We start from the raw sequence: 27,732 nt of genomic DNA, 5'->3' as shown, positions 1-27,732 counted from the left end.
GTGATGGATGTCAATGTTATATTAATTATAGTTTGAATTAAACTGCAATTTCAAATTTGAACCACTGGATGGTAGTAGTATGCGAAAAAAACAGATGCATTTTTTTGATTCAGAAAGTGTACTGCGTTCATCATTATGGGCGGTCCGGTGAATGAGTGTTTAGCGGGTCGGTCGCAAAGTGGGGGACCTGGGTTCAAATCTAGGTCGGTCAGCCTGTGTGGATTATACATGTTCTCCCTGGGCTGGGTTACTCTGGTTTCCTCTAACATTCCAAAGACATGCATGGTAGACTGATTGGACACTCTAAATTGCCCCTTGGTATGAGTGTGGGCATGAATGGTTGTTTGTCTTCTTGTGCCCAGCGATTGGCTGGCCACCATTTCAGGGTTTCTCCTCCCTTTGGCTTGGGTCAGCTGGGATGGGCTCCAGCACCCCCGTGACCTTAGTGAGAATAAAGTGGTTCAGAAAATGAGATGAGAATGCATGTGCTCTGTTCATTATAAGGCTTACATAAGGCTGATGCCCATGACACTAAACAATTGTAAGTTCATGTTATATTAAAAACGAACCAGCCAACCGCAGCGCACAAGGAGAGAAAAACCATTCACGCGCACACTCATACCAAGGGGCAATTTAGATTGTTCAACTAGCCTACCATACATGTTTTTGGAATGTGGGTGGAAACCAGAATACCCGGAGGAAACCCACGTATGCCAGGGAGAACATGTAGACTCCAGATAGGTGTACCGACCTGGATTTCAACCCAAGACCTCAGAGCGGTGAAGTCGACATGCTACCCACCTGTGCTACCGGGCCGCCCTCAAAGATGAATATCATCAATATTAGTATATATAAATCAATATACTGTATACGATATTTTGCTTTACCGATGGGACACAATGTGTCAAGGTGACACAACTAGTAACCAATAGAATGGAAGGGGGAGATAGACCATAGTAGGATGTGACAAGGCTGACAAAATGAGTGATAAACATCATACTTTTTGTCTGTATAATCATGAACCCTGGCACCAACAACTGTGTAGTAATTCTTGAAAAAGAAACATTTATATTTGAGTATTTTAAGTGTGCATCTTTGAAATTTTCAAGCGTCCTCCAAATCCAAAATGACCTTCATTCCTTTAGAGCTTTGAAAAGTGTCTAAAAAAATAGATAAATAAATAAAACTCGTGGAAGCTCGTAGTTTCTCAGACAAGACGTTTTTGGCAATCTGAATAAAAGCTGCTAAAGGTCAAGGGGTTACTACTGACAGCTGACTGGAGAGCTACGGGTCCAGCTCAGGCCACAGCTGGTCCATCAGGCCAAGTCAGAGTGAGTGCCCAGCAGCTCTCTATTGAAATAAATATCAATCATGAATCCCAGGCCGAGTGAGCCGCCACCCCTCAACGACTCCTGTGTTCCTATTGGTCTAGAAGAGACCAACCTGCCATCAGCCGGAGAAAGACGCTGTATCATTGTCCGGTCAGCGGCAACAATGAAGCTGAATAACTAATGAGCCTGACGCAGGCTGAGGTGTCATCCTCTCACTATTCCCAGAGTGGCTTTCGAGATGACCAGCAGCCTTCAGCGAGACCGAGAATACAAAAGTATAGACATGCTCTAGTCATATGAGCAGACTTTTTTTTTATTTTTGCTTCCTAACCAAAGAACAAACAGTATAGCTATAAGAAGGAGTTTTTTCATTTGGATTATCGATTCCTATTCCTTTGATTTTGAAGACTTTTGATAACCAGAATGAAACCAAGAATATTGCTGACTGTCTTGTCAGCTTTGCTATGTTTAGGTAAGTTTTGCCTTTCGAACTGTTGTTAAATTTGCTGGCACATTAAGGATTGGAACTGGGGTTCTCTGTTATGACACTTGGTTCAAATTAATGCTAAGTTTGAACTTGTTTTCATTCCCATATTACATATATTGGACTTTTTCGCCTTTTATTTATATGACAAATATTATCAAAAAATTCTCTGCTCAATTCATTACATTACAATTGAACATCAGATCAAGCCAATTTTGATTAAAATATATTTGGGTTCCTTTTCTTCTCATTGACAGACTGAATTAGGCCTTTTACGCAAGTAATCATATTTTGTAATACAACTAGTATATTATTATTTTGTACCTCATTATGGGACAACAGTCTTATGATTGAAAAAAAGTGAATTGAAAAATTGTATTTAACTAATGTCCATTTGAGTAAATTTTAAAAATATTTTCTTCCAATTACATTGATAGTGATCAGCAAAGTTAAAAAAAATTGTGTTCAAGATTGTTGTGTCTATTTAAAATGAGGTGCACGGCTTATGATGAATATAAAGGGGATGAAATATGTAAAGTAAATGAAAATACCAACCACTTGCACACTATTCTGAGATTGGAGTTAGTGTACAGTAATTGTCCATAAATTTCGCTCCATGATGGAGAAGTACAAGGAGTTCGGTCAAGCACCTGAGAGACAAGGGTCGTGGGGGTGCTAGAGCCTATCCCAGCTAACTATGGGCGCCAGGCGGGGAACATCCTGAGTTGGTGTCCAGACAATTGCAGGGCACAAGGAGAAGGAGAACCATTCATGCTCACACTCATACCTAGGGGCAATTTAGAGAGTCCAATCAGCCTACCATGCATGTTTTTGGAATGTGGGAAGAAACCCGAGTACCCGGAAGAAACCCACACAGGAAAACATGGTAGACCATAGTATAGGATGTGGCAAGGCAGACAGAATTATTGATCAAGATAATACTTTTTCACTGGGTAATCAAAAATCCTGCTCACACTCATACCTAGGGGCAATTCAGAGTGTTCAACAAGCCTACCCTGCTTGTTTTTGGGATGTGTGAGTACCCAAAGAAAACCCACGCAAGCCTGGGGAGAACATCCAAACTCCACACAGTGAAAACCGCCCTGGGATCGAACCCTTGAGCCTAGAGCTGTGTGGCATATGTGCTAACTACTCGGCCGCCGGGCCGGCCACAAAAAATACAAATGTACTTTAATTTGTTTAGATACCACATTATGAAATCAGTGTTTAGACTTTAGTGGAAATCTTGCACTTTAACTGACTCTAAATGTTAGAAACATCTCATTTATTGAGCCTTCATATTATATGAATTTCTTTCTCAACACTCCAAAATTACACATGATTCCTTTTGAATCAAAGATGTTAAGGTTATTTTGATTCTTTTTTCCACTCATAGTATCCCAAATCTCCCCGCAGATTGAAGAGATTTGCATTAAATGTCTATAGGGGTGCTGTGCAGACGGTGTGGGAGGCTGCCTTTAGCTCGTACCACAATGAAAGGTTCAAGTCAATAACCTTTGACCTGTGCAGGAGGGGGTAGGGCTTTGACCTGACCAGAGGTACAGCCTGTGAGGGGGGCTCACCATGGGCACAATAGGCTGCCCTTTTCCACTGTGTTGGCTGACCCGACCATCACGTCCTCATCTCCATAAGACTACCGCCAGTCTGTGCTGAGATTGAGACCTTATTAAACATGAGTGTGGAGGTAATCTGCCTTTAGCTGCCCAGGGCTTTTACCACTGCACCTCCTCCTCCCCTATGAGGGATCGCACACTGGGTCCATGGTAGAGTAAACTTGCAGAAACACCCTTGATTTAATCCACAGTGGGGTGACAATGTCAAGACTTAAAACCCTAAATCCTAACATCTCTATCAATTAAACCAAGTAAAAGTTGTGGTTTTGACTGTGCATTTTATCCACGGCTTAAAGTCCAAATGTCCCTGTATGAAACCACTATTGCCAACCTGCTTTGTGACTTTTATTGTTTTTGAAAAAGTTGTTAGATGATTATAGATAGACTTTGCCTATTTGTTTCATCCCTTCAATTTGTTTTTGTTGTCCTATTATGTCAATTTCAAAATCAAAGGTGAATATCAATATATATATATGTCTTTATAAATCAATATACTGTATATGATACCTTGTTATAAGTGCATTGTAAGCTGTTTATGACTACCTTTACTGATGTGTCAAAGGGATACAACTAGTAAGAAGTAGGATAGGAAGGGGGAGATTCACTACTACAGTTATCCCCCAAAATGTGAAAATCCACACTGAAACTCGTAAGTGGAAGCCACTCTTGCTACTAGGACTCAGTACTAAAGTTAAAAACTTTAAAAAAAATAATAGCAGAAAAAAATCACTTCGCGATAAGTGAAGTTGGGATAATGGAGGGATTACTGTATTAACAATCTTCTTTCTGAATTTTTAGTGAAGGTCTTGAAAAAGTTGTCAGACGATGGACTTTGCCTATTTCATTCATCCATTCAACCCATTGTGTCAAATTCCAATATCATTTTCTGAACCGCTTTGTCCTTGTTAGGGTCGTGGGGGGTGCTAGGGCCTATCCCAGCTGACTACGGGCCAGAGGCAGGGGACACCCTGAATCGATGGCCCGATCACAAGGTACAAGGAGACAGACAACCATGCACACTAACACCCATGCCTAGGGGTAATTTAGAGAGTCCAATCAGCCTACCATGCATGTTTTTGGAACGTGGGAGGAAACCGGAGTACCCGGAAGAAACCCACACAGGAAAACATGGAATACCATAGTATAGGATGTGGCAAGGCTGACAGAATTATTGATCAAGATCATACTTTTTCACTGTGTAATCAAAAATCCTGGTACCGAGAACTGTGTAGTAATTCTTGAAGAAAGCTCAAAGTGAGCAAATACTTAGCTAATTAAAACTAGAAGAAGAATAAGTCTCTTCTGTTTCACAAAAAGCTGTTCCATATTCATCCCCATTGCAGGTGTACTGGTTTACTGCTTCCTTTGGGACAGGCATTTATTAAAATTCAGTTCTGGTGGACCAGGAAGGTTGACCATGGTCCTCACCTAACATTGATAATGTTGGTAAAATTTAAACTTGGTCTCTCATTTCAGAATCCTTAGAGTAGTATTTTCAATAACATTGAAAGACACTGATCTTGACCTCCTCCTAAATGGTTATGAATGGGGCTGGCGAAAAGATCCGTGACCGACCCCCCACTGTAGCAACAATCGCATTAACCATGTTTGCATAACACAGTGGAAAGGGCCTCACAGCAACAAGAGTTTAACTCCGATCAAGTGAAAAAAGAAAGAAGCCCTGAGGTGATGGATTTCATGCCTATTCATCCTTTCAGGTCTTTTTTTAAACTGCAACTCAAACTAAAAAAAGTCATCATAGCAATATGTCATAGATAGTCAGAGAGAACATTTTAGGATATCAACTGTTTAAAGTATCAGGTATTCAAATGTTGCACCTGAAATATTTAGCCCAATCTAGGTTTTGAAAAAGTAAACTCAAAAAGATTCAGCATTTAATATTGGATTGGATTGGAAAACTTTATTCATCCTGTATTTGGGAAATTTCATTGTCACAGTAGCAAGAGGATGAGAATGTAGATATAGGAAAATACATTTTAGACATAAATAGATAGGTAATAAATAAGTTTATATTTTGTATATATATATATATATATATATATATATATATATATATATATATATATATATATATATATATATATATATATATATATATATATATATATATATATATATATATATATATATATATATATATATATATATATATATATATATATATATATATATATATATATATATATATATATATATATATATATATATATATATATATATATATATATATATATATATATATATATATATATACACCTATACATATATATAAATATAAATATACCTATACATATATATAAATATAAATATACCTATACACATATATATAAATATCTTAACATTCTTAACATTCAGCCACTACTCATTTCGCTTTTTTGTATGGGGTGGTGGTCAAATGTATGAAGTTCAGGGGCAACAGTGGAACAAACAATAGCAGATGAATGCTTGGGGGGTACCTCTGGCTGGACACAAACTCTCCCCCATTCTATGCATCCATCCTCCTTGCTTCTGACTCTCTCATGACCCCTGAGGGGCTCGGGGTTAGAGGCACTGGGTGCTAGCGTGGGGGTTGCTGGACAACCCCCTCTCTTAATAAAATCTCAATATTAGTCCCTGCTCGATATTGAAAATGGCCTGATCGTAAGGCTATGCACCCATTTGCTACGCAATATTTGTGAGTTGAAGCTTCAAGCTGGAAAGCAACAATCAATGCTAATGCGCAAAGGCACAAATCTCAGCTGGCAGTTTACTTGGTTCTTCTTTGCAATCAATGCAAGCTAATATAACAGTTCAGTAAATGCTCCATTAAACCAAAATAGCCAATGCACCACATTTTTGTTGACAAGCAAATCATTCATTAAGCGGTACTTTAAGCATGTCTAAATCAATCAGATTGATTAATGCATACTTCATTCTATTCAACATCCTGTCTAGTATTTTAATATTTTGCCTTTTGTTCTCTAAAATTTAGCATTTTTTTTACAACAATCACAGTCTTTAATATTTCCTTGTCATATATTGGTTAGTACTTTATTAAGCTGAAAGTTAGAAGAGCAACAAAAAAAATCGGTTCAATCAATTTTTATATGGGGCAATGTACACCTCTGGAAACTATGATCATGCCAGTACAATTATTGCTGAATTACAGCCCAAGCACCATCTTTGGAAATTTGGGTAGCCTTTTAAAATAGTTATTGAATTTTCTGTGTTCACTTCCGAATGTAGAACAGTAGACATTTCAATTAGAAAACCTTTTTTTTAGAAATTAAAAAAAAATGTGTTTAGATTTAAAATCTCTTATTCAAAACTGACCTGATGGAGAGGCAGCAAAAATGTTATAGTGTACAGGACACCAACATTCACACTGTAAATAATTAAGATGAATAAAATGATATTTACAAAATGCAATAAATATATAGGATTTAAAGAAGGTAAAAAAAAGAATGCCCTAAAATTCTTTAAGTTCCTAGAAGTTCAATTACACTCATTGCAAATCCTCTAATAACCTGGTTGATGTAAATATCACTCAAAAACTCTCATCTCATCTCATTTTCTGAACCGCTTTATCCTCATTAGGGTCGTGGTCACTCAAAACCTCTGCACCAAATATTATTTTATATCCTTTCAACCTCCCAGGTTGCAACGCCATGTGTTCGATAAGCCAGAAAATGCAATGCGTGTCACCCCTTGGGAGTCCTGAATTTCATTATAAACACAGGGCAAAAAAGATCAGCTGGGTGGTTATTCTGGGGGCTATATCAGGTCATTCAGAGACAGCTGAGCGGCACACCCACAATCCTACTACATCTGCTATATGGGAGATTTCTCATTAGAGGGAGTGGGCAGATGCTCATGTCAGGATGTGACACATTATTCAAAGCAATGGCGTAGTTCTCAAAGAGAAGAGCGAGATGTATATTGCAAAATGCATTTCTAACCAAAAGTATCCCTCTCATGGCTGTAACAAAATTTTCGATTTCAAGCTGAGCCTATGATTTCTATTCATTTTTTGTGCAAAAAAAGTGCTCTCATAGTGCCCTCAACTTGCAGAATTGACATAGGTCATTTATTAGTGATACTGCAAATGAAGACTTTAATGGTTTTGGTTGTGATTTGGAGTGTGCAGATTTCATTTAATATAAAAAAGGCGGAATAACTGAATTATTTTTCTTCTTGTGGAAACCCTTACAAGTCAAATGGATTTGTGTTCTACCGGTGGCAAAATCATTGTACCTTACTGTAGAATGATAAAAAGAACTCCATGATTGGAGGATAATGATCATCAATGAAACTGAAAGAGTTAAATACATGGACCAGGGTAATGGGTCCACATGGGAGAAATCAATGAGACAAAGACATGGAAAAGACTCACTGTGGGACAACTAAAATGAAATCAAGCCAAGCAAAAACAGGACACTATGTTTAAGGAAAACCATATGTTACATGCTGTTTAGATCTTATTCACTTTTAGGGAGTTCTTAAAGAATTAAAGAATTGATTTTTTTTAGTATGAGCTTATTTGTCATTGGATCGTTCAGGTTAATAAGGGTTTTGTTTGGGCTTTCTTGCCTAGTTTGGCATTTAGATCAGGGCATGTCATAATTTTATTGACAACTTTGGGTCAAGGCGCCTTTTTTGTGCTTAACAGGTAAATAAATACTGAAAATGTAATTTGACTTTATGCTTTTGGCAAGAGAGATTTTGTTGTTGTTGATATAGTAATTAAATGTGGTTCAGTATTGCTCGATTCATAAAAATACTGAAAGTAAATAATAATAAATAAATTAAAAGACAATCTTGGAAGAATATTCTTCTTAACGACCAGAAGACTGAAATCAGTTCAGATTCAAGTTCATCTCCAACTTGCTTTGTCTCGAATGTGGGAACTAATGCCGTCTGGACGACATGGAAAGTTGAGGGAGGGGTGCCTTCGGCTGGACAAATTCAAGGCTTTATAGTGACGTTGATCGGTCATTGTGCCGGTTCAAGTGCAGACGGCAATTGTTCCAGAATCGCAGCTGGGAAGGCGAAAGCTGGTGTTTTGCATATGAGTTCATTAACACATTAAGTCTGAGAGAAAACAGAGAAGACTAGCTGGTGTCGCCAAGGTCACGAGGAGAGGGCACAAGGGTGTGATGGAGGAGATCTGGTGGCATGGGAAAGTCACCTCGGAGATGGATCTGTAAGGATGGAGAAAGATGGGAGGGGTAGAGGCGATGCATAAGAAGGGGCAGATGGTGCCCTTTGGGTGCATGGTAGTTGACTGAGTTTTACAGAGGTTACTGGGGGTTGGGTGCAAATAACCATAGTCACAACACCATTGTCGCGGTAGGCCCCTTGTTGTATAGACCTTCTCCTAAACTTGACCCCTGCAACCCGAGCCAATGTTCTCTCCTGGTTTTAAGCATTGTTGTGCTCCTCTCTGGATGGATGCTTCAGTGGCATTCTGCCTCTATTGTCTCTCACCTTCATAAAAGTTATAAAAGCAGAAAATCATCAATCAGGGGAGAAATAACATTTAATTAGATGATTTATTTGATGCTTAGAAGGTTTGGCGTAACTTCTGTAACAAGAGTTGCAATTCTGTACAATTGCAATCCAGTTGTTTTATGTTGAATGAGGTAAAGGGAGACATTCAGTCAAAGCTATCTATTTTATAAAAATTTGACAAAGAAAATGAAAAAGAGGACATTATTTTTCCCTACCCATTCTCTTGGACACTATTTAATGTCAATTGTCTGCTCCTATGATGATAAAGAGGTTATGAGCACTGGGTTGCGCACATGTTGTAGTCCATGTACTCCACAAGGAATAATTAGACTAATAACAACTGTACATGGACTACTATTCCGACTTTCATCCCTCATGTTTTGTGCTTCTATTTCCCAGGTACCTGCTTGGCCTCAGAGCTGTCTTTTCTACAGGAGCCCCAAGATGTGATTGCAGTCAGGGATCGCTCACTCATGTTGGACTGCAGCGTTCAGGGCGAGGAACCCATCCAGATCACGTGGCGCAAAAACGGGGTGGCTTTGGCCGCCACTCCACGGATTCAGGGGCTGGCAAATGGCACCCTGTTGATACAAAGCTTCCAGAAACGAAAAGAAGGCAGTGACGCCGATATAGGAGAGTACGACTGCGCAGTTCAGAATCGCTATGGCATGCTGGTCAGCCGCAAGGCCAAAGTCCTCTTGGCATGTAAGTGAAAAACAGTTTTAACAAATGAGGAAAGATGGGGATTTAACCATATTTGGTGTACTTGATAATTTTACTGTTATGAATCAAGAGTATTGCAGGTTTCAGGCCTAATTAATCAGTTATCAAGTGTATACAGTATATAGTACTTTGAATTTTTCTCATTGAAATGCTGATCTGTGCTTTCTTTCTCAGCGCTTCCGAAGTTCCACACACACCCAATGTCCATGGCAGTGGATGAGGGAGGGGTTGCACGATTCCAGTGTCAGATCAATGGAATTCCTGAGGCCAACATCACCTGGGAGAAAGACAAAATTCCACTGAGCACCATTGACAGCAGGTACATGATAATGTAGGATGGGTAACGATTTGTTAGTATATTTGACATTTTCTGACATTTTAATCAGTATGAGGACTCACCATTTGGAAAGATCAAGCTATTATTCAGTTTGCTATACATATATTGTAGAATAGAAGGGGTGCTCAAGTAATCTTTTACGCCAACTATATTATAGAAAAGGTTTGCTTCAGATTCCGTTTACATTTGCCAAATTGGACTGCCATGATTAATAAACTCATCAAACATTAATCGAACTATGTTGCTAACAAAATAACCTCAAATTATTCCCAATCCTCTTTTTGATATTTCCATTTACATCAGAAACAGAGGGGAAACATTAGTCTCTATTTTGTAGGGGGAAAACTGTAAAGATTGACTCTTTGTTATTTTAATTATATTCTTAATTTCACTTTTTATCTACATAGAAAGAGGGCAAAAGAAAAAATATAATTTTGTTTTGTTTGTATAATTGTTAATATTTACTTAAAAGAAAAATGACAAAAAGTGTCAACATTCTTTTTGGCATTTTAAGTTTTTTTTTATTTTGAACAAATTTTTAAAATGGAAAAAATCTAAGTATTGTCTTAATTCTATTTGAATTTTGTTTTAGCAAGAGACATAAAGTTGGCACACATGTTATCCCGTGGGTTTCATCCCGGTACTCCAGTTTCCCCCCACGTTCCAAAAAAAATGCTGATTGGACACTCAAAAGTTCCCTTTGTGCACTCTGATCGACTGGCCACCGATTCAGGGTCTCCCCCGCCTTGGGCCCGGAGTCAGCTGGGATAGGCTCCAGCACCCCCCGCGACCCTAATGAGAATTAAGCGGTTCATAAAATGAGATGAGAGATGAGATAAGGTGACAACGTTTGGGAGAAATAACCAACAAAGTCATAGTTACTACTTCTGTTCTCACATCCAGATATACTCTTTTACCAATGGGGATCCTTCAAGTGACGGGAGTAAGACAGGCTGATGTCGGGGTCTTCCGTTGTGTGGCCAACAACATTGCAAACACTAGGTATAGCCATGAAGCTATTCTCAACGTGACTGGTAGGTGGTTGCACATACACAAATATAATATGTAATAATGCAGTTTAATATTTACTCTTTCAAAGTTGGTTAAACATGGACTTGAATCATTTGCCTTGTATTTTAGGTGGAGCGACAAGAATTTACAAGGAGCCAGTCATCTTGTCAGGACCCCAGAATCTAACCATCACTGTCCATCAGACTGCTATCTTGGAATGCATTGCCACAGGAAACCCAAAACCTATTGTATCCTGGAGCAGACTCGGTAGGTTTTACTAGGACACTGAAGTACAGGAGGCGGTTCATGTGGTTTTTTTTAAAATCATATTTCTATATTTATTTCAATCAGATGGCCGCTCAATTGGAGTGGAAGGGATCCAGGTTCTTGGAACTGGGAACCTGATGATCTCAGATGTTTCTTTGCAACACTCTGGTGTTTATGTGTGCGCTGCCAACCGTCCAGGAACTAGGATGAGGCGTACAGCCCTTGGCAGACTTGTGGTACAAGGTCAGGCCAACTTTATAATTATCTGTACTGTACTGTAGTTTTTATTGTGGTCCAAAAATCTTACCCAAAATAGAAATGGAAATTTGATTTGAAATGCTTGTATCATCAGAAAATGATACATAAATATATCACTGTATTTTCCGGACTATAAGATACTGCTTTCACAGCCACACCTAATATTAATGAATAACTATTAATAGCTTTTAAACTGACTTTCCTGTTATTTTCAATTGCATTTTCATTAATATTATACTTCCAAAATGTTTTTATTGGTCTCTGGCCATACAAAATTTACCCCCAAAATATGTGAATTATGTTTGTTTCCCTATTTAAATTCCATCTTTTGTCTAATGTGACTTATGTTAAAGTGTTATTTAGAGGCCAAAAAATAGTGTATTGTCTTGAAAAAACAAAATACAGATGAAGGCATTATTGAAAATAATGGGCCTTTTGGATACAGTATACATGTACAGCCAGTAATATCTAGATATACCGTATATACTTATATCACAACTTTAGGCCCAAACTAATTCAAGCCTTTAAATTCACTTATTGCATTTATACACTTTCAAATGCACTTCCATATTATATCACTTTTTTTAGTTTGTTTATTTTTTCATTTCTTTTATATGATTGAGTTTATCTATTAGGAAATGGTGCTTGAGGTCTCAAAAAATAGAATTTGTGTTGCCTTACACTATATTGTCAAAGGAGTTTACTCAGTTTTCTTGGACAAAGTATTTATATGAACAAAACTGCCTTCAGTATACATTTTACTCTTCAAACAACTTGAAGTTATCTTTATTTCATTTCATTCTTCATACTCATACTTAGGAGCAACTTAGAGTGTCCAATCAGCCTACCATGCATGTCTTTGGAATGTGGGAGGAAACCGGAATACCCAGAGAAAACCCACGCAGGCCCAGGGATAACTTGTAAACTCCTATATATATTGTAAGCCTATATATATATATATATATATATATATATATATATATATATATATATATATATATATATATATATATATATATATATATATATATATATATATATATATATATATATATATATATATATATATATATATATATATATATATATATATATATATATATATATATATATATATATATATATATATATATATATATATATATATATATATATATATATATATATATATATATATATATATATATATATATATATATATATATATATATATATATATATATATATATATATATATATATATATATATATATATATATATATATATATATATATATATATATATAGAGTTGATCAGTTATACAAATAAAAAAACAATTTATGGAAACGTTATACACGTACTCCGAGTAGTAGTAAATACAGTACACATTCAGCCTAATTTTTCACTGCAAGCATATAACATTTGATGGAGGCTTTGTTAATTGCCTCGAGCATCTGTAGCTAATGTGTGTTCACACGTGTGTACCACTTGGCCATGTTAATGTGCAGCAGCAGCGAATGAAAAGAAAGGAGAGGGTCAATAGCAAAGCTCCAACCATTTGTCCCACCTTTGCCCCCTGACTCCTAAATAGAGGCGGATGTTTCCAACATGAGATCTGTCAACACCTCCACTCACACAACACAAATATATGATTGTATCTCTAAACCTAACATTTGCGAGATGCCAAATGACATGGGATATGCACAGCGTAATGACAGAAATTCTAGATATCCAACTAGTTTATTCATTTTTGCTTCCCTTATTAAAGATTGCAATTCCCTTTCTTAAGCAATTAAAAAAAAATGTAACAGGATTTGCGTGTGCATATCATGCTTAAAGCATGACAATATTATTAGTCAACGATGACGTTTTCGTCTGCTACCAGTGACCAAGATGACCCGAAATGGGTAAAACGAGATTGTTTTTACAAAAATACTTTAAAAAAACATACGTACGGCGGTTATCGGCGTAAAAGCACGGTTTGCCTCCAAACACGTTGATGTTTTAATTATTGAAGCATAGACAGGAAAATTATGAAATAAATTAAAAAGATGAAAAAAATACAAGAATATGCACATAAACTATGGATGTGTATTTATTCATCAAGAGTAGTATGTGGTTATGCAATAACTTTTTTGATTCTGTGCAATCTTCCCTTGAAAATCTTTGCCAGCCAGGGAGTCTATTTATTTATAGTGATCAAAAAGCTTATAAAATACGGGAAAAACGTATACATTGACAGCTATGTTATTGGTCAACAGTGAAAGAAATCAGTGTCACTGTTTATGAATGTACATCCCAGGGGTGCTGATGTCCATATCCTTAACAAACTCATATTTCTGTGTTTTAATTGGGAGTGGTGTGTTCGACTCATTAGCAGTTGCCTCCCAGAGAAATTAGGGCAAAACAAGGTGAAAGGATACAGTTATAGAGGATGGTTATTAGCTCAGATCTACTTACTATATTGCTATATCTGCTCTTTTATGTAAGTTAACATGAATCTGTAAAAGATAAGAGAACAGATGACATTGTATATGATAAAATATCATGATTCCACTTACACAGAAGCTATATAAAATAATACTACTTCATTTTCCATTAGCAAAAATGGATGCTGCTTTTCATTTGCATGGCCTTAGAATCAGGTATTTTCTTCCAGCCAAACAATAAAGCAGTATTATGATTATATTGTGTGTATTTAAATGTAATACAATCCTCAAAGAGTTAAATATCTTATTTAATATTTGACACATGACTGGCCAAAATGAATACTACTCCAACTTCACAAATTAAAAGTTATTTGTAAATACGTTGATGTAAAGGCAGTAATAGCTAAACACCTCTAGCATGGAATATTGTATGCGTTTGAAAATATTCTTTACTTTTTAGAGAAAATCTAAGAAATAATCAGTTGTGGTTCTTGCCTTTTTCCTATAATTCAGCCTTTCTATTATCACTCTGTTAGTTGACGAAACAATCAATACTTGAGCCCTTGTCAGGCTGTCACAAGTTAAAGAATAGGGAGAAAAGAATTCATCTCTAATGTATTCATTAATGTATTGATCCAGTTTCCACCTCATAGACAATAATGAGCTCTGGTTATCTGTTAAAATGGCCACTACATTTAAGAGTTAAAAACAATTTATTTAAACGGATCAGCAAATGGGATAATATTTACTAGGAGCAAATATAAGCTTTTTAGTCCCAAATAGAATTAAATACATAAATAAAAATAGATAAATACATTTTTTTTATTTCCAATGATTTCTCTCTAAACGTACATTTTACCCTTTTATAGATTATAAATTTAAAATTAGTAATTAAAAAAAAACCTTTAAGACATGGGGTCAAAATATGGGGAATTTACATTTGGGGTCATCTAACCAAAAATATGAACATTTACTACATGCATACTTATATGCATGACCCAAAAGTAAGTACATAAGTATTATTACTATTATACATGTATTTTATCATAATATAATATTTATTTTTATTTACTGTATGTACTTAAATATCATTAATTCATTCAAGAGAAAAGAAAAAAAAATCTAAAAACAGAAAAAAAGCAGACACCCTCTTGTTGTGCCACCCCAGAAAGATGTTTTTTTTATCTTTTATCTTTTTTTTAATCACGTTCATAGTATTTAACTCATTGTCTGCAATAGAAATAAATATTTGACCTGGGGGCGACTGTTTGCAAATGATTGCAAAAAACGCCCAATCCAATTGACAGCTTCCCCCAGTCCAAATGCGTAGCACGGCTTGGGTTATCTATGGCAGCTGGTGAATTAAACAAGTGATCTATAAGGGGTTATAGTCGTGTTTTTATGTGTTCAAAAATAACAAGTGCCGTATTTTCACGACTATAAGGCGCACTTAAAAGTCTTAAATTTTCTCCAAAATAGACAGTGCGCCTTATAATCCAGTGTACCTTATATATGGAAAAAAACGAAAAAGCACCACTGTCGGATATTAAAAACAAACAAACGCCTGAACTGAAACAATACTGTTAAATATGCAGATGCCATCTTAGTTTACAAAATCTTCCGTCATATAGCTCCTCCCCCACTGCAAGATTTTATACAAAGAAAAAGCCAAAACATCAACAATGGCTGGCTCTAGAGGTGACTGTGTAGTGAGTGCTTCATACCTGGAAGTCAATAATAATTACTGTATTTTCCGACTATAAGCCGCACTTAAGTCTTAAATTTTCTCCAAAATAGACAGTGAGCCTTATAATACAGTGCGCCTTATATATGGAAAAAAATGTCATCCTTTGAGGGTGCGCCTTATAGTCGTGAAAATACGGTACTCTGCCATTTATTAGATTATATTAGAAGTTTATTTCATCCCGTATTCGGGAAATTTCTATGTTGCCATGTATGATGAGGAAGGGTTACAAGTTTGCAGTAGTAAGACACACAAGACAATGTAGACCTAGGTAAAAAAAACTGGAGTCACACACAGGAAGTACATAAGGTGTGTGTGAATATAGAATTTCAAAATAACAAGTCCAAGTTGTGATAGTTTGACAAAATAAGATTGAAGTACAACATAGCAGATGTTGGCTTTGTATAAACAAGTGTCCCCCTAAAAGTGAAATCAAGTTCAGGGGGATTTTAGCGAGCCAGTTTCAATTTTGTGGGTGCATGTCCATGGCCATGGTCAGAGAGAATGGACAAAGAAAATAAAAATGCTCAGGACAAAGCAAAGGATGAGGAAATTGTCAATACGGATGGCGCAAATGGATCGATGGGAAGGGGTGTGACTAGCGATCTGTGACCTTTCAACTTTAACCCTGACAGGAGGGCCGAGGGGCATAGAATGGTTGAGTTTAGGGAGGAGGTGCTGGGACGGACATTGAAATGAAAAGAGGAAGGAGGTCTGTTCTTTTACTTAATTATGGAAGGGTAGAAGATGGATAGCATCCCACAAGGGGGAGTGGGGTGTTGAGGGTGACCAGGGTGTCACCGCGTTAGGAGGGAATACAAAAGACGGCTAGCCAATTTATAGAATAGTGTTGAAAAAAAATCCACTCCCTCCTTCTGTCTCTCTGCCTTCATAACACCCCCTCCACTCTGGTTTTGTCCACAAAGTCTTCTAAAAAAAAAAGATATGCAGATCTTTTATCATGCAGATATCTCAAAGGCATTCAAGTTCTCATAAATTATATCAACCTCAGCAACTTTCCCACAGAAGGTATTTGCCTTGGACTTGAGTTAATACAAAAAAAAATGAAAAGAAAACGTAAAATTTAGAGCTAGTGTGTTATCTCAAAATTCACAAAATAGTTTCACAAATGTTCAAAATGAGCAGAAGCCTTGTTTTTCAATCCACTTTGACTTGATTTTTTTAAATTTTAAAGTATTTTTTTGATAATGTTAATTAATTTATTGCTAATGTTATTTCCTTGAGTCAATTGAAGTAATTTTACGACACAAAATGTGATTATTTTGCGCACTGATATTCAAATAAAGTACAAAAAAGTAAGAAGAATAGATAAATAATTTTAGAAGTCAAAAAGTAAATAAACAAATAATTAATAACAATAATAATGAAATTTATACCTATATATTATTGAAGATTTACTACATATTTAGATACTGGACTATTTTTTTTGCTCATGTTAATTAATTTATTGCTAATGTTATTTCCTCGAGTCAATTGAAGTAATTTTACGACACAAAATGTGATTATTTTGCGCACTGATATTAAAATTAAGTACAAAAAAGTAAGAAGAATAGATAAATAATATTAGAAGTCAAAAAGTAAATAAACAAATAATGAATAACAATAATAATGAAACTTGTACCTATATATTATTGAAGATTTATTACATATTTAGATACTGGACTATTTTTTTTTTGCTAATGTTGATTAATTTATTGCTAATGTTATTTCCTTGAGTCAATTGAAGTAATTTTACGACACAAAATGTGATTATTTTGCGCACTGATATTAAAATAAAGTACAAAAAGTAAGAAGAATAGATAAATAATATTAGAAGTCAAAAAGTACATAAACAAATAATGAATAACAATAATAATGAAACATATACTTATACATTATTGAAGATTTACTACATATTTAGATACTGGACTATAGTACTATTCAAAATGTTATCAAAGGTAGAATGATATTGTATAATAGGCACTTTGCACGACAATGTAAAGGGCTTTTTTTTCCAGATGTAGGATTGCAAACAAAGGAAAAGGGGACACGATTTATGAGCTGCGGTAAAACTCAAGGTCAACAGAATCACAGATCAATACAAAGTATGGATCAAAATATACTCAGTCGACTGAGGAGGGCTGACAATTTCCAACCTGACGTTTGGACATCTGAACACACCAAATAATGAGCTGCTCTTTCCTCCTGGAATCTTGATTTGCATATACAAAGCTACATAGTTAAAATGAAGGAAAAAGAAGCACTGAAATTCAATCATTTATAAGCATCCTCTGTCAGATTTTCTCTGCATTTCATGATTTTGAATTGAATTCCTAATATATAAATTTGCTTTTAAGATTTTTTTGGGATAGGTGTCAAATGAAATCACTACTTAATATTATCCCATCTAGGTGAGTTAATTGTGTTGTTCATTTAGTATTGATTTCAAGAATTTGAGAAATTAAGAAACAGTATGAAGGATTACAGAAATAATTTTAACAAATTTCAATTGGCTTAAATGTAGGGGTCAAAGTGGATTGGAGTTTAGTGGATCAATGAGATGCTGTGCTGGTGGGGAGGGGCTTAAAAGAGCTGTGCATTAACATGCAAGTCTATTGTGATGACACAATTTCACAAGACGACATCCCTGTGTCTGTCCTTTGTGCGTGAGCGTGCATGTGTTTGTGTTTTGATGCTTTTCTACATAAAAAAAATAGTTTTACTATTTGTAAATCTGTGAAATTTCATCATTAAATAGTCAATAATGATACCTTTTGTCAATTCAATGTTCCGTTATTGTGAAATAAACATTGTGAAGTTGAAAATTCTCCTTAAACCAAATAAATAAAAAATAATTAACTTTAAAAATGATTTAAAAAAACACTAGCTCACAGTAATTTCCATAAATATCCACAGAGGGAATTCTGAACTGTATTTTATAAATATAATATTTCTTCTGGATTCTGCATCAGTATGAACAAAAATTATGCATGGAAATCTGAAGGTACTACAAAACATGAATATGAATTTTGGTCTATTTTTTTGCACAATACATTTTGGGAAGTTTTTTTTCCAGGTTTTATGAGTGGCTGTTTTTGCAAAAAAATGAACTTTACGAGAAAAATACACAATGAAACTGATTAATTAAGATATGGTCCATTTCGAGAGAAAAAACTGAAGTTGTTGGTCACCAATTTGAATGGCACAGCAAATGTGAAATGAAAATGACGCTGTCGAAAGTTAAATTCATGAGAATTGCAATATTAGTTGCAGTTCTGAATCTATCAATCAATATGGTTTGGTTGTTGAGGGTATTCAATGACAATGTTTCCGGATGAATTTTAAAAAAAATGCATGTCAAACCAATTTTTTTTACTGTTGAACTCTTTGGCAATTTTTTCAGTCATATGCCCTGTGTTTTGAAGCCAAATTTTGATGGTTGTACATTCACCAATTTCATCTTTGACCTTTCCCTAATTGTCAATAGCACCTCCGGAGTTCCTGCAGTGGCCGCAATCTGTTTCTAGACCAGCAGGAGGCAGTGCAGTGTTCACTTGTGTGGCCCAGGGGGTCCCTGAGCCTCACCTCATCTGGTTGAAAAACGGCAAGGTTTTAATGCCGGGACAGAATGTCAAGTTGACCAACAACAACAGGTATGATTCATCTCACCTTCTAATCCACTTTATCCTAACTAGGTTCGCTTGGGGTGCTGGAGCCTTTCCCAGCTGACTTTGGGCCAGAAGTGGGGGACACCCTGAATTAGTAGCTAGGCAATCGCAGGGGACAAGGAGACAAACAACCATTCACACTCACACTCATACCTAGGGGTAACTTAGAGTGTCCAATCAGCCTACATTCATGTCTTTGAAATGTGGGATGAAACCGGAATACCCAGAGAAAACCCACACAGGCCTAGAGAGAACATGCAAACTCCACACAGGTGGACCGACCTAGATTTGAACCCAGGACCCCAGAGTTATTAGGCCGACACGCTAACCACTGGCCCCACTGGCCATGTTGCATGCTTCTTTACTGCATATTTTGTTTGACAAATACACATTCTTAATTTTGTATGCATCAAGCGTTCAATAAACACAGGCAATATATGATTTAATCTGTGATAAATATCAGTTGCTACAACTGCAGTCACATTTTGTTTCAGGAAATCTTTAATATGGAAGACGTATAATACAGTACAGTCAAGCAAAGATTATTGACAAATGAATTAGGATTCTTTAACATAATAAAGGAACTGTTTGCAGTTTTGAAATGTTCAAAACTTGTATTTACCAAAATATAAAAGTAACTGTTTTTTGACAGTGTTCCATTCATGTTGTTGAAATTTTGTTTTCTCTGTAAATCACAACCAAATTCTGTAAGGCCACCATATTCAATTACCACTGAACATGTCATGGGAAGAAAATATATAGTACTCTACATTACAATAAACCTTGGATCAATCCCTTCCAATTGAACACACATAACACCCAATGAAAATACCTATGTATATTATTGTAACAGTGATACCTATTTTGTGAACTTGAGTTTGACCTTTACATGTACATCGTACACTTTTATTAATTTTTTCAATCATTTTCTGAACTGCTTTATTCTCATTAGGGTCACGGGGGGTGCTGGAGCCCATCCCAGCTGACTCTGGGCCTGAATAGTTGGCCAGTCGATTGCAGGGCACAGGGAGACAGACAACCATGCACAATTACACCCATACCTAGGGGCAATTTAGATTGTCCAACCAGCCTACCATGCATGTTTTTGGAATGTGGGGGGAAAACAAAGTACCGAGACGAAACCCACGCAGGCCCAGGGAGAACATTCAAACGCCACACAGATGGAACAACCAGGATTTGAACCAAGGATCCCAAGGCTGCATTATTCAAGCTTTTTAGTCTTATCTGTGGCATATACAGCCATACCTCTACTTATGAATGCCTCTAGAGTCTAGAATGTAAAGTTTCAGGTTACAATTTTTTTTATATGCAAATGATTGACTCGATTTACAAAAAAGATCCAAGTTACAAAATCCCCCAAAAAGTAAATACATGTCCTTTCCCATTAATCTATTTTTAATTCCCCTTATTAAGCAATTAAAAACTGTATAAATGCAACATGGCACATATTATCATACAAACACACACACACACACACACATAGGGCACACGTAAAAGTCTAAAATGTACTACAAAGTGGACGAATGAGAAAATTTACATATAAAGTACACCTAACTAAATTTTTAAGTTACGAACAAAGTCTTGGAACCAATCAATTTTGTAAGTAGATGTACGACTGAATCTGTATTGTATTTGTGGAAGAGAAAAATGAAAAGAATCATTTCTAAAAGAGAAGGAGAGCACCAACAGTATCACTTTCTAACTGGATGTAGTCTAGCCATACTTTGAATTATGTTCAACTGTAAACCCATAACATCACCTGTTCCCGCAGTACTTTGGCTCTCACACGTATCAACTCTGAGGACGAGGCTATCTACCAGTGCATAGCTGAGAATAGCGCAGGCACAAACCAAGCCAGCGCTAGACTTGCAGTGGCTCAAGCTAAAGACCTGCCAGCTGCTCCAGAGGGCCTCACGGTCAGCGTGCTATCCACTAGCGCCCTGCAGATTTCTTGGAGCCAGCCACCGGTTGAAGTCACTGAGGGTATCATTGGTTATGTGCTGCATATCCGCAAAATAGGAGGTATGTGACATAAGAAAATGCTGAAATGAATATAACGTTTGCTCATATCATAGAATTCTGCTTTGTTTGTGTTTTTAGAACCAGATGCTTTGGAGCTGCAAGAAGCCATTAGTAAAGGGGCCTTTCAGCACGATGTAAACAACCTGGATCCAGCCACCACTTACTCTCTTTACTTGAAGGCCTATTCACCTTTTGGAGCCAGTCAACAGTCTCACACTGTGGTGGCAACAACTTTAGGTGGCGGTAAGGACCATTTAGTAGGACTCATACTTCATTCATTATAAAAAAAAATCAATACATTGTGTTACACTTGCTGAAACATATTCTTTATTTATACTGTCTCTACTCTATGTCACCCCACTACACAGTACCAACCCCTCCCACCTTCTTCACCAAAGTGGTTAATTCCAGTGCTGTTCAAGTACTCTGGGAACTTCCCAGCAAGGCGGGTAAAGCTGAGGGCTTCAGGTTATCCTACCGCAGGGTTCCCAGTGATGACTTCCAAGGACCTATTCAATTGCCCAGTCACATCAATGCTCATGTCATCTCAGATCTGGGTATGTGTTAAATGAGATAAAGGAGAACAGGTTTGGTTGTCATAAATGATTGTACAGTGTTTCCCAGTTGTGGCCCACTTTTTGCCATTTTACAACTACAGTGTTCCCTCGGTTATCGCGGTTAATGGGGACCGGGACCACCCATGATAAGTGAATTTCCGCAAAGTAGGGATTCCCCTTCAAAAATGCTTAATTTGAATTTAATTCCAAAAAAAATGTTTTTTATTTATTTATTTATTTTTTATTAAAAAAAAATTACCCCCCTGTATACAGTACACCATATAGAATACGGGTAGAGAGAGTGAAATTCATTTTATAACAAAAAAAAAAACTGTAAAATATGTTGTTTCAATGTAATATTTGTATTTTTTTTTTTCTTTCTAAAAAAAATCCGCGAAGCTCTGAGTCCGCGGTAGCTAAATCGCAAAGTAGCGAGGGAACACTGTATAATGAGATTTACAGCTTTTGCCACGCCGCACACAATTAACAAAAACATACAGAAAAAAAACAAATAATCAATAAATAAATAAATAAGTGGTCCAAGTGAGATCAGCAGAGCGGAGCGGCTTTGTTCCGTCTTGAAATCTAAGATGAGTTCCATGGTTCGGTGCCAAGCTGTTGAGAGCTCACCACTTGCTTAGTCTATGGACTCAACAACAAACAAACACACAGATAATCAATGTATAGTAATGATAAATAAATAGTCAATACATAGTCATAGGTAGCGGCCCGGCGGATGAGTTTTTCGCACGTCGGCCTCACAGTTCTGGGGTCCTGGGTTCGAATCCAGGTCGGTCCATCTGTGAGGAGTTTGGATGTTCTCCCCAGGCTTGAATGGGCTTTTTCTCTGGGAACTCTGATTTCCTCCCACATTCCAAATACATGCATAGTAGCCTGATTGGACACTCTAAATTGTCCCTAGGTATGAGTGTGAGTGTGAATGACTGTCCGGTTCAGGGTGTCCCCCGCCTCAGCCTCAAAGACAGCAGTGCAATTTTTATTTTTGTTTTTTTATCATTATGGCAGAAGTGAATGATGGATGTGTCTCAAATTCTATGTATTGAATTTATGGCTTGGTGGGGAACACTGTCATCTCCAATGAGGAATCAATATTGTTATATTTTACAATGTTGTAAAACGCCCTGGAGAAACAAAGAGGACTCATCATTTCAATGTCAGTGGACCAATACATTTTAAGGGATGATGTGACATTTAAAGATTTTCTTTAATTCTTCCTTTAAGTTGGTTAACGTAGTTTAATGTTTGGAACTCATTTATCTTTATTACTTTGGAAATAACTGCTATATAATGTTGGGCTTCATAGGCCCAGGAGCCATAGGAGTTATTTAGTGAGGTCTTAAATGTAATTCAAAATTGTAGTCAAATTATGACATAGAGTATTTTTTCAATTGTATGACATCAGTATAGATTTTTCACCTATGTATTTAATGTGCAGTAATTTGCCCTCTATTTCTCTTGCGCTGCAATACAGAAATGTACTATTTTGACTATTTTTGAAACTAAAATAGAATTTACCAAAGCCATATATTAGTTAGGTACCAATTTGAAAATCTTTACTTAGGCCAAATGCATTGCATTCCCAATTTATTTTGAAAATCATTATAGGATTATGATCAGAGCTGCCATCCTCTGTCAACCCAATTACAGGAGTACCCTTTTCCCATTCCTGGGGGTGATGAATGTGATTCACGCATATATTCGATATAAATGTAAAAATAATAATAATAATAATGCCCATATGACAATTTAAATCAAACTGGTATTAGCATTGTATTACAAAAAATGAAATATTGTGTTTTTGCAAACCATTGAAAAAGTACAAAATAATGAAAATAAGTATAAAAAGTGAACAAAGTATAATTGTTTATCATTTATTGGCAAATTCAAATTTCCACAACATCCTTTCGAAGAACCTAGGAAATGATAGGATTTGTTTCAAAACAGACGACTGGTAATTTAGTCAGCCTTAATAATACTTACTTCCCTTGTGGAAAAAAACGAAAACCAAAATATTAAAGCGATAGAGGCTACCTATGCAATCGATTCTGAATCGATTTCCATGCTGAATTCGCACAAGACGAATGATTTCGTAGAACTTATAACAATGCACTCGTGTTACCGAAATCTTCTGGTTTACAGTGCAGTTGAACCAAGATGCCGGAAGCCATAGCGATGGTGTGAATATCTAAGCATTTAAATTGGATATTTAGGACTTTTCCCAAATGGTTGCTTCCAAAAAAATTTAAGTGTTATTTTATGCGGTTTTCCAGAGTTTAGGGAGGTTGTCCGGAGTCCCGTAATTTATTTTGGGTAAACTCCGGAAATTCCGGAGTAGTTGGGAGCTGTAATTATGATTAATGGGCAGATTTTGCAATACCAACAAACGTAAATGAAAAAAAAAAGATGAAATAAACTGCATACTTCCTATTTCTTTTACCTTAGAACCAGGTGCAGTGTATGAAGTAAAATTGGTCGCCTACAATGGCAATGGGGAGAGTGACTGTTCCAAGAGACTTGTCTCATTGGCAGATGAAGGGACGACTGCCCAAAACACTGGTAAGTGGCATCACATGGCATTATGTAGCTTCGCGAGTAACTTTGTACTGGATATTTTGTCACGTTTTGCGCAATGGACAATCACAACGACAAGTCAGAGCAGGAAAAAGCCAAGATGCAACCAACACAGAACTCCAAAAAAACACAAACCTAACACTTTTGTGTATTTCAAAGTAAAGTTCTAGTTAAGAAAAAAAAAAACATCAGTTATTTGGAATATCACATCAACTACATTTAGATTGGTTATTTTTAGCTTGTGAATTTCTTGCTTCCATTCAACACAATCAGTCTGGTGGACAAGTGATTAGCAGGTCAGCTTCACAGTTCTGAGATTGAGAGCTCGATCCCAGGTGGGTTACTACCTTCCTGTGGTGAGGATGCAGGGCAGCAGTATAGGGCGCGCAGAGAAAAAAAAACGATACTTCGCACTCACAATCATACCGCCACAAGCGGGAATCGAACCCCCTGGCTTTTTTTCAAGTGATATACCAACCAGATTAACCATTTCATTTATTTTAACCATAAATTAACCATAAACTGTTATCAACTGGGCCACCCAAAGGTGCACTGGTTCATTCGCCTAACTTCAATTCGGGCAACTTAGGTTCGAGTCCCACTCGTTGACGGTGTGACTGTGAGTGTGAGTGGTTGGTTATCCGTTTCATTCATTCTTGCTTGGAGATTGACCAAGCAAATATATAGACTTGGGAAGGAAAAGATGTACTAAAAGCAGTGTGAATGTAAAGTTCAAACTAATTGAGTGAAGTACGAAGTATGAAAGTTGAGTTTAGGCACAAAAAATTGTTCCAAGTTAAACAAGTTAACGCTAAAAACTCAACATTCTATGTCAATTGGACTTCAGTTTAGGTAACTATAGTATAATAATATATTTTAAATGAGACTCAAGCCTAAGCCACTGTTGTACCCGTGATTTTCCACGGGGTGGTAGTATTTCGCCTTTAAAAGACGGGTGAAATAATCAGACATGTCCTTTGTTGTATTTCAAACCAACTTTAGTTATATCAAAGCAATTCACACAAAACATAATATACAATAACACTCAAATATATACATAGTAACATATTAACAACCCGTTATAATCCAAACAATGTACTTGTTGCAAAAACGATTATAACTTATGAGTATAGAAACCTGTTACCTTTTGTTCCGGCCGTCATATACTGCGTACTTATTATGCTACCCTTATAACGGCGGCCGAAAGTAGCCTGCTGTAAACAATGCACCCGAGACTCGCACATTCACGCACACACATAAAAAAAGTAAACAACCAGCGGCCGAAGGTAGCTCGCTTTAAACAATACCCGAGACTCGCACATTTACGCGCACACTTGAAAAAGTAAATAACCAGCGGCCGAAGGTAGCTTGCTGTAAACAATACCCGAGACTCGCACATTTACGCGCACACATAAAAAAAGTAAACAAGCATCACTAAGCATTACGTTCTTTCTCACATGCTACTATTGCCTCTTGCACATCTCACACTCAATCGTTATTCAAAACAAAGCAACATACCTTTAAAAGACGGGTGAAATAATAAGACAGGTCCTTTGTTGTATTTCAAACCAACTTAGAGAAATGTCTGAATAGCCCGTTATTATACTATACCAAGGTCTATGACCATTGGTTAATCACTGCGTGACTTGCGCGTGCCCATTACGTCATCGCCCCGTGTTTAACGCATGCTAGCGGCATGAGTCCCTTTTTAACTTAACACCTGCACTCATGTATAACATCAACTACTTCACCCTGTCACACCACCTCCAAGGCAACATAGCTTGCAGATAACCAAGTAAACACACTGGTTTATTTGTGAAAGTGACCGGCCACTGATTCAAGGTGCCCCCCGCCTAGTGACCATAGTTACCTGGCATAGGCTTTCGCACCCAACACGACCCTTGTGAGGATTAGCGATTCAGAAAACAAATGAATAAATAAATAAGGCATTTGTCGATATTAATCGTGCTGTAAAATAACAGTGTCTCAACATAAAACCTGTCAGCAGATGAGAACTCACCATGTCAGTGCAGAAATGAAGAAGCTTCTTTGGGCAGCATTGTTATTGGCATTCATATTGGTACAGCCTGCATCATCTTCTGTGTCATCTTCCTGATGTTTGGATATCGCCGCAGGTCAGCCCGAGTTATCTCTCATTTTGATATATTTTGGTCAAATCTGTGTTCATTCCTGGAATTTGTTTGCAGTCTATTTTGCGGTAAAGGGACTCAGGACAGCTGGTCTGTACCAAATGACACCATTGGACAAAATGGCATCCACAAAGAGGCAACAAACCGCATGAGGATGGAACCTGTACTCCAGGTAGTCTAAAAAAAATAGAAACATTTTGCAGGTGTGGAAGGTGTTGTGAATACATTCTTTCTGTGGTAATAATGTGCACTGCACATTGTCTAGTCCCATATTTTCTCGCATATAAGGCATATTTGTTACAAAAATGCTGACTGAATCAAGGGTATGGCTTATATGCGCACATGTTTTTACCAGTAGATATCGGCAAATTAACATTTACTATCTGTTGGTTATTTTCTGTTTTGCAGTAAGAAAGCAACCATTACTGGATGAATTACTAACTTCCTTATGATATTGATTGTAATAGTTTGCTTTTAAGTCATACAGTACCACTGAAATACCACGTGTGATTGTTTTTCTTAAGATTTTCCCTTCAAAGTAACACATTTGTATCAAAACCAGGAATACGTAGGGAAAAATTGTGAATCAGGGGGCGGCTTATAGGTGGGGTCGGCTTATATGCGAGAAAATATGGTATAGTATATCTCCATTCAAAAATACACAGAAACTTCATCCAATTGTCGTATTCATCTCATTTGACACATTAGGTGTCATTTTTATCTACTCACACAATCTGTGGACAGTAAGAAAATGAATTTGGTGGTCAAATTTAAATAGTTTATCACCAGAATTTAAAAACTTTAACCCAGATTGATATATTTAACCTAAAAATTGAACATCGGGATTACTTTGGAGGGGATTATGAAAAAATGTAACGTGCTGTAATTTTCTCTAATGAGATGTCTCTTTCCTCTTATCTCTTTCCCCTCAGCAACAAGCAGTTTGCCCGGCACAATGCCAAGTGGTCATTGAGCAACACTCATCAGGTCTTCCTGGCACTGGCGCAGGCTAG

The 27,732-nt window shown here is 36.7% G+C and overlaps 1 protein-coding gene across 1 annotated transcript; it reads left to right on the top strand.

Moving 5' to 3' along the window:
• The first annotated feature begins 1,754 nt into the window (after window positions 1-1,754).
• LOC144215190 (immunoglobulin superfamily DCC subclass member 3) lies at window positions 1,755-27,732 on the top strand. The gene is made up of 14 exons (XM_077744022.1): window positions 1,755-1,803; window positions 9,360-9,665; window positions 9,858-10,002; window positions 10,924-11,054; window positions 11,161-11,298; window positions 11,383-11,541; window positions 19,197-19,362; window positions 21,170-21,420; window positions 21,499-21,663; window positions 21,789-21,977; window positions 24,441-24,554; window positions 26,578-26,704; window positions 26,777-26,894; window positions 27,652-27,732. Exons 1-14 carry the CDS (start codon window positions 1,755-1,757, stop codon window positions 27,730-27,732), a joined length of 2,139 nt encoding a protein of 712 aa, XP_077600148.1.

The sequence above is a fragment of the Stigmatopora nigra genome, chromosome 21 (assembly GCF_051989575.1).
Source record: "Stigmatopora nigra isolate UIUO_SnigA chromosome 21, RoL_Snig_1.1, whole genome shotgun sequence".
Classification (NCBI taxonomy): Eukaryota; Metazoa; Chordata; class Actinopteri; order Syngnathiformes; family Syngnathidae; genus Stigmatopora; species Stigmatopora nigra.
This window is presented reverse-complemented; position numbering and strand designations above follow the sequence as displayed.